General features: G+C 40.0%; 1 protein-coding gene across 3 annotated transcripts in view; it reads left to right on the top strand.

Moving 5' to 3' along the window:
• Positions 1-13,070, top strand: part of LOC120958551 (protein Wnt-1-like) — a 38,097-nt gene extending 25,027 nt beyond the window's left edge. For 2 of the 3 annotated variants that reach the window (XM_040381432.2, XM_040381430.2), the window contains exons 3-8: positions 6,315-6,794; positions 6,887-7,007; positions 9,952-10,217; positions 10,483-10,629; positions 10,710-10,831; positions 11,437-13,070. In XM_040381432.2, coding sequence (XP_040237366.2) covers positions 6,522-6,794; positions 6,887-7,007; positions 9,952-10,217; positions 10,483-10,629; positions 10,710-10,831; positions 11,437-11,638 — 1,131 coding nt within the window. In that variant the 5' untranslated portion in view covers positions 6,315-6,521 and the 3' untranslated portion in view covers positions 11,639-13,070. The remainder of the gene's footprint in view (positions 1-6,314; positions 6,795-6,886; positions 7,008-9,951; positions 10,218-10,482; positions 10,630-10,709; positions 10,832-11,436) is intronic. The other variant, XM_040381431.2, reaches the window with a different exon arrangement.
• Positions 13,071-14,967: the final 1,897 nt, after the last annotated feature.

The following is a 14,967-nucleotide window of genomic DNA, read 5'->3' as shown; positions in this document are numbered from 1 at the left end:
TTCTGAGCTCCTAAATTGCCTAAAAAATCTAAATAAAATAGAGGAAGGAATAGGATCTATCAAAACTGCTCGAATGGGTAAGTTGACGACTGCTAACCCAATTGACATTTTCGAGCACGAATAATCAGGAATTAGAGCAAATTCCCTTAAACTGGAGCCTTAAACTGCACCAGTTTAAGGAAATTAAGAAAAAGTCCTTTAAAATCAACTGTGATGCGGTTTTTTCGTTACTTTCTTCTAAATTAGGTCGGAAATGATTTTCTATCGTTATAGTTGGTCATGTACCCATACTTATACTTAAACTATACCCATTTTTTATAGAATAACGTCACACAAAATTAACTTTTGTTTTTCATCAAAAAACCATAGCTATGAATGAAAAATGAGCTCGACGGTATCGTCCATCGATAGAGGAACTTCTAATTTACGAACACACCAAATTTTGGCGCTTTCAACATACTTGATCACACACAAATTAACAATTTCAAGCGTATCGAGTACTAATCGAGCAGATATGGGAAAACAATTTCGAGCAAATGTCACTTGGGAATTTACCATTAAGTTACTATTTAATTACCGATAATTTAGCGGTCAGATAGGGGTTATTTTGGCCCGATTTGCCTGGCTGGGTCGTGCATTTTTACAGGTGATTGTTTGAAAAGCATCAAGCTGCATTCGATAGCTCGAATAGTTGTAACTAAAAACACCGGATGGCGGCACCTGTTAGAGAAGGACCAAAAGATGTTCGCAAGTATGAGACAACTTCCTCTTCTTTGGCACATCAACCGCTGTCGGTCAAGGCCTGCCAGTACCCACTAGTGAAGTGAGCTTGGCTTTCAGTGACTTATACTATAGCAGGATAGTCAGTCCTACGTATGTAGGCACGGTCTATTCGGGGCTTGAACCCATGACGGGCTTGTTGTTACATCGTACGAGTTGACGACTGTATCATCAGACCACTGTACCACCATGAGACAACTAGCTGACCGATTTTAGTGCCAACTAGCAATAAGTTCGGTTAAGGCCGTTAAGTAAGGTCAAATAGTGTCAAGCAGATCAGCTGATCGAGTACAGGGTGCCATCGACAATGGCCAGTAGCAAAATTGAAACCAACAAAAACACACTAATGTTTAAACTGTGCAACAAATACTAAACACACGTAAAAGCCAGTTCTAAAAAAGCTATATCAAAGCTACTGAATCAACGCAAAACAACGCCAGAACGATCTTCAGTTTTAGAGTCAACATAACGCAATAGATTTGATTGAAACTCTTGTGTCTGAATATTTGAACATGTAACGATGTTCAATTACCAAATACAATCTACTAAAACTTTACTAAACGCGCTTGTATTAGTTATTGATTTATCTCTTCTTCTTCTTCTTCTTTGGCTCAACAACCGTTGTCGGTCAAGGCCTGCCTGTACCACTTATGGGCTTGGCTTTCAGTGACTAATTGATTTCCCCCCAAAGCAGGATAGTCAGTCCTACGTATGGCGGCACGGTCTATTTGGGGATTGAACCCATGGCGGGCATGTTGTTAAGTCGTACGAGTTGACGACTGTACTACGAGACCGGCTCAATTGATTTATCTCACACTGCTTTATATACGGAAAAAGCAGTCCTTATGTCATAAATATGTCATACATTATCCAAAACCTATCCTTGAATTATGAATCAGTTCGGCATGACGTATGCGAATTCTGTTACATTGAGCTCTATGATAAGCTCGTTTTACAGTGTGAACGTAATGCCAAACATGGCAGCTTAACGTTCTATTCCTATCGTTCAATTTAAAATCGTGTTGGTAACTAAACTGCCGGCTTATTCCTACTTATGTACACTCTTCTTGAGCTGTATTTCAACACGATGTAGCAGTTAGCGGATAATCCATTCCAATCCATACATCGTCACCTTTGTCCAACAGGTTCGTACTGACAGAGTAACCTCCCAGTGTTACAAAAAACGTTTTTTTTCGCAAAGAAATCCTACCTACAATACGCACTCTGGCTTCCTCTTCTTGGGTAAACCCCACCCGAACTGAGGCACAATCGAATCGGCAACTGATCGAATCGAGTGTTAAAATATTCATGACTCCTACCAACGATGTCATCAAATCTTCTCATCTTTTTTACGCACCGTACATGGCCGGAATTAGAACTCCTTCCAGCGGTTTTTTTGTGTCTTCTTCCTACCACAAACAAGGGGAAGAACCAAACCAAACCGGTGTACGCCTTTATAAATACTTTATTAAACGCTTCGCATGCAAACCGTGCTCTCTCGCTCTCTCTATACTACTATTGCATAAATCATGCTCCATCGATTGACTGGCAAAGTGGAAGGAATTGACTTCTCGGAACCACCGAACGGAAGATGATGGGGCGGCTTTTTGGCTTGGCTTCACGCTTTTCTATGTAGCAGGTGCGTTCGTACAACATCTGCTTCTGGGAGAGCAGATCTTGCCGGCTCGGGGTTTTAGTGAGCTTATCCGTATGCTAGGAACTTCGAAACCACAGCTAGGCATCCCAGTTTTGAGGCTTTACACATCTGGTTGTTTTGCTTTTGAACTAACATTTTAAAAGTGTATAAACCCCCATTTGTTGTCCCCATAAGCTGCCCCTGATCTAATTCTACGCTGCGCTCGTAAGCCCACACATGGTGACTGTTTATCCTGTTTTCACAGGAGAACTCGAGAAGATTCTAACCTTTCAAATGAAGCGACAAAAAGCGATGCACGTGTGACACAAAGGAAGAAAGCAATAACAGCCAGACCAATAAACATCCAAACAAACCAAATATGAAACGACAAAAAAACTCTGATCCTGAACCAAAGGACATCTTCTAAAATATCTTTAACACACACACACTTACACACCCAAACATACATACATAAACATTATCGACTTTAGACGCCGTCGACGGTTGACGGCGTTTTGTCGTCGGGAAACGTGAACTGATATTTTATTTATTGTCACCGCGCCGTGTCGCGGGCCCCTGGCCCCCTTTTGTTTGACAGCAGGCATTCAGCTAGGCCCATGGTAACCCCTTGTTTATATCCGATACGATACCCAACGTTTTCGTCACCTTGTTGGTTTTCCCCTTGCAAGTACTCTGCCCTGCAGTCCCTGGAGTCAAATAAAAGCGGGTTCCTTTTCCTTGCTGCATTGCTGCGGTTGACAAAACACATGCTGGCGCGACGACAATCGAAGGAGGCGGAGACAAAGAGCCTCGGCGTACTTCTCGCCGCACATAAAACACATCTAATCTGTCTAATGCTATTACGCGCGGCAGTATTGCGTACACATCCTCTTTCCTACGCAGAAGAGCGAGAGGGTGTTTTGCGTTCCTTTCTGTATAGTACACACGCTACCCGGTCTCCCTTGCTGTTTATTGGTTATGTGTGGTGCAGCAGCAGCAGCAGCAGCAGCATCCCTCCAGGGTTTGGGGCGACCGTTTGGGTTTTGTTTGGACTCGCTTTCGTAGGCTCGATTTCATTTTATCAACTCGCAAAGACTCGCGCAATACACTAGAGGGACGAAGGAGGATGATGATGCTAGTTGGCAGAGGGGTTGTTGCTAACATCTTGCTTTAATAAACAAACAGTATGGTTCATTACTCTTGCGCTCTTCCAATGCTCTCTTTATTCATTGATCTGTTACCATCATGCTTGTGTAGGTCTATCGATGCGATAATTTATTAATGAAAGGTTGATTAGTTAGAGAGTAGAAAAAGGACAAAATTGGCTCAGTTCAAAACGAGCTGCATTAGCGGCTGCCCTTATTATTTATGCCACACAAGCCACTGTTTCAAATAATATTTCATATTAATTGTTTGCACTATAACATAATTTTGGCTAAACATTAACGTTTTTAAAGTGTTATTTTTTCCTGAAAATGTATCTTATTTACTCTTTTAATAAACTAATTCATAGCAATACTGTTCTCTTCTAGGGCATAAAAAACGTATTTTTTTATTGACAATAAAGAATCCCTTTGTAATAATTGATGGTTGATTATTATTGGATAGAGTCTGAAATATCTTTCCTTTTTCAAAATATTTGTTTTTACTCTTTTTTTTTTGCTGTGCTCAGACATACAGTATGACTAACAATCTACAGTGACATGCAGTGACCTACTAAATTGATAGTACAGTCTGTTCCCGAGTTACGCGGTTATCGACTTATGCTGATTCAGAGATATGCGGTTTTCTAAATTTGACAGATCAAACGTCAAATCAATATAATTTGATTCAAGAATTGTACAATGCAGTATAAATTGCATTTTTGTTAATAAATTTAATCCCCTTAAAAGCCAAAAAATATCAGAATGTTCGGCAATAACCGTATCAGTGAGTGATGAGTGATAAAGTGTATAAAAATACTTAATTAAATAAAAATTACCGAATTATCAATTGTATTTTGGTCGAAAACCGCGAAATTCGAAACTGATATACGAGTTACGTGGATTCCTGGGGAAAACACACAAACCGCGTATCTCGGGAATTGACAGTACAGGATATGAACTATACGATAACTTGTACTGTACGTAAAATTTTATTTGTTTGAACAATCTTGTCGTTTTTGACACAATTACATAGATCATAGAGTTTGTGAATTTATTAAATGATTCACTGATTGAATATAAGTGTACAATTGTGAATTTGGCCTTTTATATGTAAAAAACACAATAAAACTAGGCATTGAGAAGTAAATGCATAAAATGTAACTAAATCGATTCTCATCTTCATTTTGTCCACAAGTTAAACATTTCCTCAAAATCTGTGCATTAAAATGGGGCAGAGTGTACGACTTTGGACAATTTTACAATTACAGTGAACCCTCTCTTATTTAACACCTCTCCAATTTGAAAAACCTCTCTTATTTGAACATTTTGCACAGTCCCTTGATTTCCAGCACATTTTTGTTCCTCTAATTTGGAAAACCTCTGAAATCTGTATCCCTCTTATTTGAGTATTGTGTTGCCATGGTTATTGAAAGATGTATGCTAAAATTAGCGATTCTGTTCGCAGTTTCCTATAGCAACAGTTAAGGCTGCATACTAAATGTTCTGTCTCTTTCTTGTCTTGTATGGACCATTCATTCACTTTCAACCTCTGTAATTTGAAAACCCCTCTTATTCGACAGTCCCATCGCCTCTCAAATAAGAGAGGGTTCACTGTATTTCCTTAATCTTTTATACCAATATTTTCATGGCATACTTCCTGCTAATCAAAACATAAGTATGATCTTGAAGGAGGAACATTCGTTCATGTAATCATTGGTGTGCTATCATTTGTTTGACTTCCAATCACTATACTTTAGTACTTTTTGGCAAAAAAAGCAGAAAAACCAGATAATCTATTATAAAACAAAATATTATTGATTGTTCTAAGAATTATCTATCGAGTAACAATAAAATTTGAAGTCTTGCTTGAGAACCGGACCAAGATTTCAAACGATAGCACAAATTATAAACAATATTGATTGTTTTGGTTGTGCAAAATGAGCTTATAACGATTTATTAGCATATTTTATATTTAAAAGTGAATATAAAAAACTTCGTGAAGCCTAGTAGCCTAAAATATGTGATCTATTATACATGATACAACCGTAACAAACATGCTTTTCAAGCTGCTAAGATAACAAATTCTAAAATCTCAGAATCACATTTTAATCAAATGCATCATATACCCGTGCTTGTCTTCCTTTGCTCAGTTTTGCAATAACCGTTCGTATTTACACAGTGCCATCAAACATTGATCCTTCGTAAACGCTTCACTCAACGCCATCCCACCCCAATCCTCCATCCAGCACGCAGCTGTGCAAGACTCATTTTCCCGCTCACCCAGCAATCCCGCCGCTCAAACGGTCAATTTTTGATTGCAATTTTACGACCATGTGTGTCTCGATGCCACGTTTTTATAGGATAACCATCTGTGGCGGGACAACTTCACGCGGGCAAAACCGTCGTATTGGTTTACGGTTGGCCTCGCTACGGTCCCTATTGGCGCTGACGCTTTGGAACGTTCGGGAGGGCTAAAGCCGAAAGGAAATTAACGAACGAAACCACCACCACCACCACCACCAAATCCCTATATTATGAAGTACGAGGTTATTAAAAATGTCGCCTGTCCACTTGTCGGCTTTATCCCGCTGTCACGCTACTGACTACGCTCCCAAACGGAACCGCAATCGACCCGGGTCGATGAAAATGGATTACCATTTTTCGGCATATTACCCAACTTTCATTAACTTTTATGAACTTAAAATCCGTACCGTACTAAATACTTCGTTTTCCTTCCTTTTTTTACCACCCAGAACAGGCTGTTGGAGCCGTCCAATTTTCCCATTGTGAGGTCCGGCCATTCTTCCGGCGACTCCGGCAACGATGAGTTCTGGGGACTAGAGAAGCGCCAATCGCCGCATAATCCACACCGATCCCAAACCATCCCACACCCATCTAGAACCCCACGATTGACGACACAATTGAAGGAAATCTACCGCCGCCACACTACCGCCACAACCATGGTTCAGCCGGGCTTTCGGCTGCCGCACCCGTCCACGTTCCGGCTGGTGGCCGACCGTGGCGGTCTAACGAAGCGCATCCTGCAGCTACTGCTACTGCTGCTGCTGTACTGTAGCGGGTTCGCCGATGGTAGCTGGTGGCGCATCGCTGACCTGTCACTCGATCCGGCCCACTTCCATCGGGACAATCGGAGCTACGAGCTGTGCGGTGATACCGCCTTCTTCACCGAACATCAGCGCGACACGTGCTACAGCAATCCGGAACTGTTGAAGGTAAATGGGTCGGATGTCGGGGTAGTTTGCTTTGAACTTAACATTATTGCTCATTGCTTTTATGCGTTTCATTTACTTGTGCTTCTTTCCAGGTGATTGTACATGCAGCCAATACTGCCAAATATGAGTGTCAATCGTACTTTCAGAACAACCGCTGGAACTGCTCGGCGAAGCGCGGTTCCGGTATTTACTATGGAAATTTCGACGATAAAGGTAGGTCCAATTTACAACTGATGAGTCGACACCCGTATGAGAACGAATGAGTTTCGGCAAGCCACTGTAATTCTAATTGAAATCTTGCTAGTGAGCACACGTAAAGAACTCTGTACAATGGTATTATATGACTCTCTTATGAATGAATTCAAGATTCAACGGCTAATTCATTATACCGTGGACTAATTTGGAAGATTACATGAAACTCAAAACTTTTGGTCTATATGAATATTTGGAAGTTATCATGATGTCTGAGCTATACATCTTCTAAGACTCATTGCCTTTTAATACGTATTCAGCTCTCCCATCAACAAAGCAACAGAAGGACACAAAATAGAAGCAGAATATATGCAAGGAACGAGTAAAACCAAGTACAGAAGAGTTAGGCCAAATTAATATTCTAACAACCTTTTCAACACATCACACTAGTGATGGGTAAAAGATGGCAAAAATCCGCAGTGGACTCCGATCCGACTCCGATAATTTCGGAATCGTCCGGAGTCTTCCGAAGTCGTTGGTAGTCGCGAGTCGTCCAGAATGTAATGCCTGATCATAAGCACATTGCACCGGACGGCTCCAGTTGACTCTGACCAACTTCGTTTCTGATTGACTCAGATCTAGTGATGGGCGAAATGGGCCTGCAGTCGGATTTGAGTTGATCCGAATCCAGCTGCTTTTGGATTCGAATCTGGATTAACTCCGGAGTTAGCGGAGGAGGAGCTAGTTTTTTTTTTAATTTCTTCGGTAAATTTCATTATCCTTAGTAAATGCATAACAAGTAACAAATATAACTATACTTCCTAATTTGAATTCCTTTGTCTGCACTATACAGTGCCACTATATACTGTATATTCATGCAGCTATATACTATAAGTTTCACGAGAATTTTTCAATATTTTCCTATTTGTGTTTGGGCTATATATCACGACTTATTGTTCCAGAAATTATTTAGATTCAATTAGTTAATTTGAACTGTTCAACAATGTATGGAACGTTACTCAAAATTGTTTGAATTATTTGGTTGAAAAATGTTAGGATAAAATCTAGAAACAACCAGAAAACCATGGAAACCCAATATAAGGATTTTAGGATTTAAGGTTGTTTGGAAGCTTGCTTAAGTAGTGTAACTATTTCGGTCTACGAATTAAGCACTGTAGTAGATTCGATCACAGTAATCCGGATTCAATCAGAGCCAATTGAATCTGTGTTCGTTCGGAGCAGCCGGATTCGAAGCATTATTTATTTCGCAGTTGGATCCGGACTAAGAATGTCGGAGTCGGAGTGGATTCACGAATCTAATCCGGAGCTTCAATTACTACTTAGATCGACTCTAGACGACTCCGAATGACTCCGCCTCCGATCGACTCCAGCCGACTCCGACTCCGAACGACTCCGAACGACTCCGGACGACTCCGGACGACTCGGTGGAGGACTGGTGGTTCGGATGTTGCCGGAGTTGGAATCGGACTAACAATAGCCGGAGTCGGATCGGAGTCGTAGACGCGCCCCAAAGAACACATCACTAAATCACAACACACTCTTAATGATGTTACTCTTTTATACCTTTTTTTGCTTTTTTCATCGCAAAAAAGTGTAAAAATTACGACGTTTACATAGTGTTCACATATCTTTGCCAGTTTAGAACACCCAACAGACCAATCATCATTGTTGATTTCAGTTTAACAACGAAAAGGGTTAACCCCAGCACACAAGAAACGGAAACACGTTCGCAATTCATACCCAGAAACTATACCGCTTATTAATAAATAATTAATATTTATTGGTCAATCTTCAACGGGCCCATATGGCCTAATTAAGATGGGTAACAGTACAAAAATTACATAGCAAAATCAAGCCTTTTATCACAGTTAACTGCGGCCACGGCACTAGCTGGAGACGTTCTTTGAAGCACTGGGTTTAAATGTTAAAGTCAAAGCAATCCGGTACAGTGTTGAATACAGCCGACATGCACTGTGCATTGTGTCTTGTAACCGAAAGAGGTTCAAGGCCTAGAAGAGCTAGATTGGTCTATGCCTGGTATGGTAAATGATCAGTGGCGTATTTAACGGTAAGCAAAGTAAGCAATTGCGGGGGGCCCCGTCAATGAGGAGCCCCGGAATCTTTAGTACATAATCCATAACAGTTGATAGAATATGGCAATGTATTAGCAAGGAGGGCCCCGAGGGTTATGGACGCTTTAAATAAATACTGTATGTCTGCCAGTTCACCATCGCTGGACCATCGATCTTAGCAGTTTTGGTTCAAACCGACTCTCGTGTAGTTTCATTGTGCTTATCTCATTATGTGTGCCTTTGAATGCAAGAGAATTGACATTGAGACACTGAGAATTTGTTGTAACGATTCCTTAAAAGCAATTAGAACTTGATTATTTAGATTTTGTTCATAATTTGTTTAGACGATGTGCAGAATTTGGATCAAAACGTCTGTGATGTGAAATGAAAATGCTCAAAATAGCTCGTAATTTATAACAAGACATCGTTGCTTGCTTTTTGTTTAATGTTTACAGCAATATATGTTAATCTATCTCTGAAATTGCAAAGCTGTGACCAATTTACATTATATGTATCATAAAATAATCTTTGCAAAAGTACGATTAAGCGTCCATAATTTAAATCAAAGCGGAATATGCGTACAAACACCAACGATTTATAGAGCTATGCTGAATATGTTCTTAACGTCATTAACATCATTGAATCGTAGATCTTCTTTAATAGAACCAAATCTACTGCCTATAGGTTAATGATCTTTAATGACACGTTGTTAAAAAGGCACAAACAAACAGATGAATAATGAATCATTTGCCATTTCACCGTTCGTCTTAACTGCATTACTCCTTTATGGCAATTGGATAAACATAAAGATCCCTACACCAACCGACATTTAGCTAAAACCGAGTTGCATTTCAAACTAATGTTCCCTGCAGGCAACCGCGAAACGGCGTACCTAAGCGCCATCAACTCAGCCTCGCTCGCCTGGACGATCACGCGCTTCTGCACCAAGGGCGAACTGACGACCTGCCAGTGCGATCGCATCCCGCGCAACAAGCACAGCACCAAATGGACCTGGGGCGGCTGCTCGGAAGACATCAAGTACGGCATCAAGCAGGCCCGCTCGTTCACCGATCCGCAGGAGAACCGTACCACGAGCTTTGGGCTGATGAACCTGCACAACAACGAAGCGGCACGACGAGTACGTAAGTTTGTGTGTCGGAGGGGGGAGCGCGGAAGCGGAATGTTGAGCACAGTGGAAGAGAGAGAGAGAAAGAGAGAGAGAAAGAGAGAGAGAAAGAGAGAAAGAGTAAGAGAGAGAAAGAAAGAGAAATTTGAAAAGAACATCAAAATTCTCCAAATTCCAAGAATAGAAGATCAAACTGAATATCGTTCAATAAATCCTTAAAAGAGTTTAAAGTATCTCAAATGAACTAGAACTAAATGCTCCCTACCTGCTTCAACAGATATTACGCTCAAGGATGGAGAAGGTGTGCAAGTGTCACGGTATGTCTGGCTCCTGTACGACACGCGTTTGCTGGCGACGACTGCCCCCCATGAAGCTGATCGCCGACACGCTCGGTTCGTTGTTTGATGCCGCTGCACAAGTGAAGGTAAAACCCCTGAATCGTGGTAAAATACTACAGGCAAGTCTTTCACATTTCCCCTTTTAAAATTTTTCACCCCCTTACAGCCAGTGGAAAACAAAGGCATCATCCGGAAGCTGATGCGCAAGGATCTTGAGTACAAGAAGGTGAACAAGTCCGATCTGGTGTACATTGCAGAGTCACCCAACTACTGCGAGGAAAATGAAAGGTAAAATATACTTTTGTTGCTTTTGGGTGGTTAAAATTGCTTTAATTTAGACTAGAAAGATGTGTCACACATATTCCTCTCTACATTTGATCATTTGAGAAATATCAATGAGGAAAATATACAAATTTTCCACGCCTTCTAGATATGTAGTCGATCGATGAAGTGATGAACGATCATGGATGATCATGTCACACAAAAAGCCTCGAGGGACCCATTTTTCCCGGGTTCACTGCACAGGGTTTCCCACGATTTATTGGTCAGTTCCCATTGTTTTTTGGTGCGTTCCCACGATTTTTTGTTCGTATCCTATAGACTTTTGGTTCGTTCCCATAATTTATTGGTATTTTCCAATTGGATATCAATACAATTGGACCAACAAAATTCTGGGAAATGGCCAAATAATCGTGGAAACATACCAAAAAAATATGGGAACCCACCAAAAATTGATGGGAACCAACCAATAGATCAGGGGAAACCCTGTATAGTCCTTTTTTTGAATTAAAAACCACCTTTTTCTAAGCTTACATCAAACTCCACCAACAAACTAATTTGTTTAACTTCTCTTGTCTTGTCTGCTTGTTTCCCTTTCCCTTTCCACCGCAAAGCTTGGGCATCTTTAGCACACGCGGCCGATTCTGCAACCGAACGTCGTACGGTATCGAGGGCTGCCGGCTCCTTTGCTGTGGCCGGGGTTACCAAACCCGCATCCGCAATGTGGAGGAAAAGTGCAACTGCAAGTTCGTTTGGTGCTGCTCGGTCAAGTGCGATACGTGCAGCATGCGCAAGGACGAACACATCTGCAACTAAAGCCAAGCGAAGGAGCCAAGGGGAAGGTGCCAAACTGATTCTTCAAGGATGGAAGGATCAACCAAAAAAAACCAAAAGCACCAACACGAACAGTCCGTGCGGGGGGAAAAGCCTACTATGATTGGTCGTACACCATCGTGTTGTGCTGAAACCACGAAGAGAGCCACGAAGAGTGTAGCCACGGCACGAACGGACTACGAAGTGGAGAAGTCGCGAATAACCATAATACGAAACTGTGTGACTATTTATTCAAAACAACGAGGCATTTGCATCATCAAGCCATCATTCATCCACATCGTTCTCATCATCATCATCATCATCAGCGTACTACTCTCATTGTCCGATTTAGCAATCACTTCACCAAACTCGAAGAACAATCAATTAAATCGTTCTTCAACGACCCGAAAGCAACTTTATTGCAAATTTGTAAACACACATTGATGGTGATTAAGATGTCTGCGCTAACCGACGGCAAGGAATGCTAGCATTACAACGCATTAGTGTTACTACCACCGGCAAAACAGAGCAACAAAAAAAAGCGGAAGGCCGAGTTTGCGCCATTTCCCCATCAATCAACCATAACGAGGCGCGATTGCTGGAACGATTTTCTATTTTTTTGTTTTTATTCCCTCAGTCCAAAAGGGGTACGATGTTTCATCATGTAACAACAACATGCACCATGGGCAACATGGGGAAGGCATTTTTCAATTTCTGTGATTTGATTTTAGAGAGCTTTTTATTTTATTTAGTAATAATCCTTAGAGCAAACGCGCCGCCACCGCCAACACACACTCCACCCCGGGGCAGGAGGTGTGTTTAATGTATTTTTAGTTTTTAACGATTGAAATATTTAGCGTGTAAGAAAAGAGTGTGCGAGAGAGAGAGTTCCCTGCTACGGAGGAACAGAGGGATAAAGAGGGAGTAAGAGAGAAAGAAAACATTTCCTTTGCATCTTGTTTTGCGATTTTGCGAGTCCTTTTAACAATACATTTTCATACTTTCCAATAACACACAGTCCAATGTGAGTTTCTCCATACTTTCCTTTCTCAGTTTATATCAACACGTTGCACTGGGCTGCACTTTCCGATTTAGTCACATTACCCCCCCCCCCCCCTTCCCCCCCTTCCGATTCACTTTCATACCCCATCCCCCCAAAACCAATTGCCCCAGTACGAAGACAAGAAAAAGCGGTTCGAACGCGAAACTCCCGCGCCCATTATTATTGATAATAGCGGTGTTTGGCTCCGTTTATAAAGTATTTTGTAATGTATTGTAATACACGGCTAAAGAAAACCCCCAACCAACCAGCGAAAGTATAAACCAGAACACACAAAAATCGAAAATCGAAAATAAAAACAAACAAACAAACCAATCTCAGTATGAAAAATAAAGTAATTGCCCTTTCAAACACAAACCTTCTTTTGGCTTTAATTTTTTTGTTTGTTTGTGTGTATGCGTTTTTGAGACTATTTTTAACTCTGTTTTCCTAGCATTCGAATGGGGTTTGTCGGTTTCACCATCGTTGCAGTCACTGTGGCGGTAAGTAGCAGGATGGAGCGATGGATTTGAAGATTTAAATTACTGTACAAGCGAGGAACGCGAACAGGGTCTGTTAACCCTTTCATGACCAGCGGAACAATACTGCGGAACAATTTTACTATACTCGCTGTAGATTGTTAAATTATAATAATAACAATTATTATTATTATTCTTGATATTATTGTTATTATTATTATTATTAAATCGATATTTTTCAGGTGGATAAAAAAGTACGCACATGGAGAATCGATTCACTCTAAATTATTATCATTTAAATCAATAGGTAGTATGACCACCTCGCGCTTCAATAACAGCTTTGCAAGCGTTGTGACGTAGTTTCAACAAGTTTTTGGATGTGTTAAGGGTTCAAAAATTCAACCAGGCTTCCTTTTTTTTTTCCTCCTGTTTCTACGTTTTAGTCCAGAATAGACCACAACTGTTTAACTGTTTTTTAAACTGCTTAACAATTTTGTTCGACTCTCCAAACGACTATAATTTTGTACAAACTCGTGTCTTTTGTTTTCGTCCGTCAAACGTTTAAGCTTTGCACAGAAGCACATAGACAAGCCATCGGACTTCTGCATACTCATGTTGAACATAACAAATGCTACATTTTCTAAAAAGAAAGCGCTACTAAAATATGTAAATATATTAACAATGTAAATACATTAACAACAAGTGCGTACTTATTTTTGTCGAGTACTGTAGAACTTCATACATACAATGCAGGTATTCTACGATATACGCTATTAATGCGGAGTAACGGAGGCAATAGATTATATTCGTATAATTTTGCTTGAAGTGGTAGGTTTTGGTCACTAAATTAGTTATTTGATCTGATTTCAACTGAAGATTACAAATGTATGCCTTCTTTAAAATAATTTTTAAAATTTGTCAATAAGGTAATTTATTTTGCATTTATCATTTGCCTGTGTCAAATTAGTACAATTTTCTCAAAGAACTGGCGAGTTTAGAAAATAGCGTACAGTCTTTCCCCGAGTTACGCGAATAATGCGTTCCGGAGACATTCGCGTAACTCGGATTTTCGCGTAAGTCGAATATCACATGTTACAGCAAAAATATACTTTATTTATCATAATTTTTGATTGAAGTTAGTTCATTTATGTAATTTAATACTTATTTGATGCAATTGGTGTAGAAAATTTGGTTATTTATCGGTAATTATTTTTCATTTGACAATTGATGGAGAAAATTGTACTGATTTGACATCTGAACTGTCAAAAATAAAAATTCGCGTAACTCGAATTCGCGTAACTCGAGTGTCGCGTAACTCGGGGAAAGACTGTATAGCGAAATCGCGTACATCGGGGAATACCTGTAGTATTGTACTGGCATATTTTGAATTGGAAATCTTATGGTCGTGAAAATGTTACAAAAGATAAGGGAAAGCAAAAAGGTTTTCATGCCATTTTATTAAGAGGTATATACAAATAAACCTTCATTAACATTCACTTAGTTGAAGGGACAAAGACAGAATAGTAGCAAACTGCACTATAGAGAGTGTATTTTACTTATCGGGTTGCTTTTCCGCGATCTGATAGGATTTATGAATGAAAACATGAGTTAAATTATGTTTTGAGTATTTTAAATATTTTTTTATGTTTATATATAAGAACAATAATAACAATAATAAAAATAAATCAGCTGCCATAATATTTGAAGAATGAAAAATTAAGAATATTATAATCAGCTTCCAGAGGAATCATTCATAAATAAGAAATACAATAGAATAGAACAATTCATGAAAAAGTTCGTGTGTGTGTGTGTGT

Source organism: Anopheles coluzzii, chromosome 3, assembly GCF_943734685.1.
Source record: "Anopheles coluzzii chromosome 3, AcolN3, whole genome shotgun sequence".
NCBI lineage: Eukaryota > Metazoa > Arthropoda > Insecta > Diptera > Culicidae > Anopheles > Anopheles coluzzii.
Note: the sequence above shows the minus strand (reverse complement) of the source record. Positions and strands in the feature narration are given on the sequence as shown.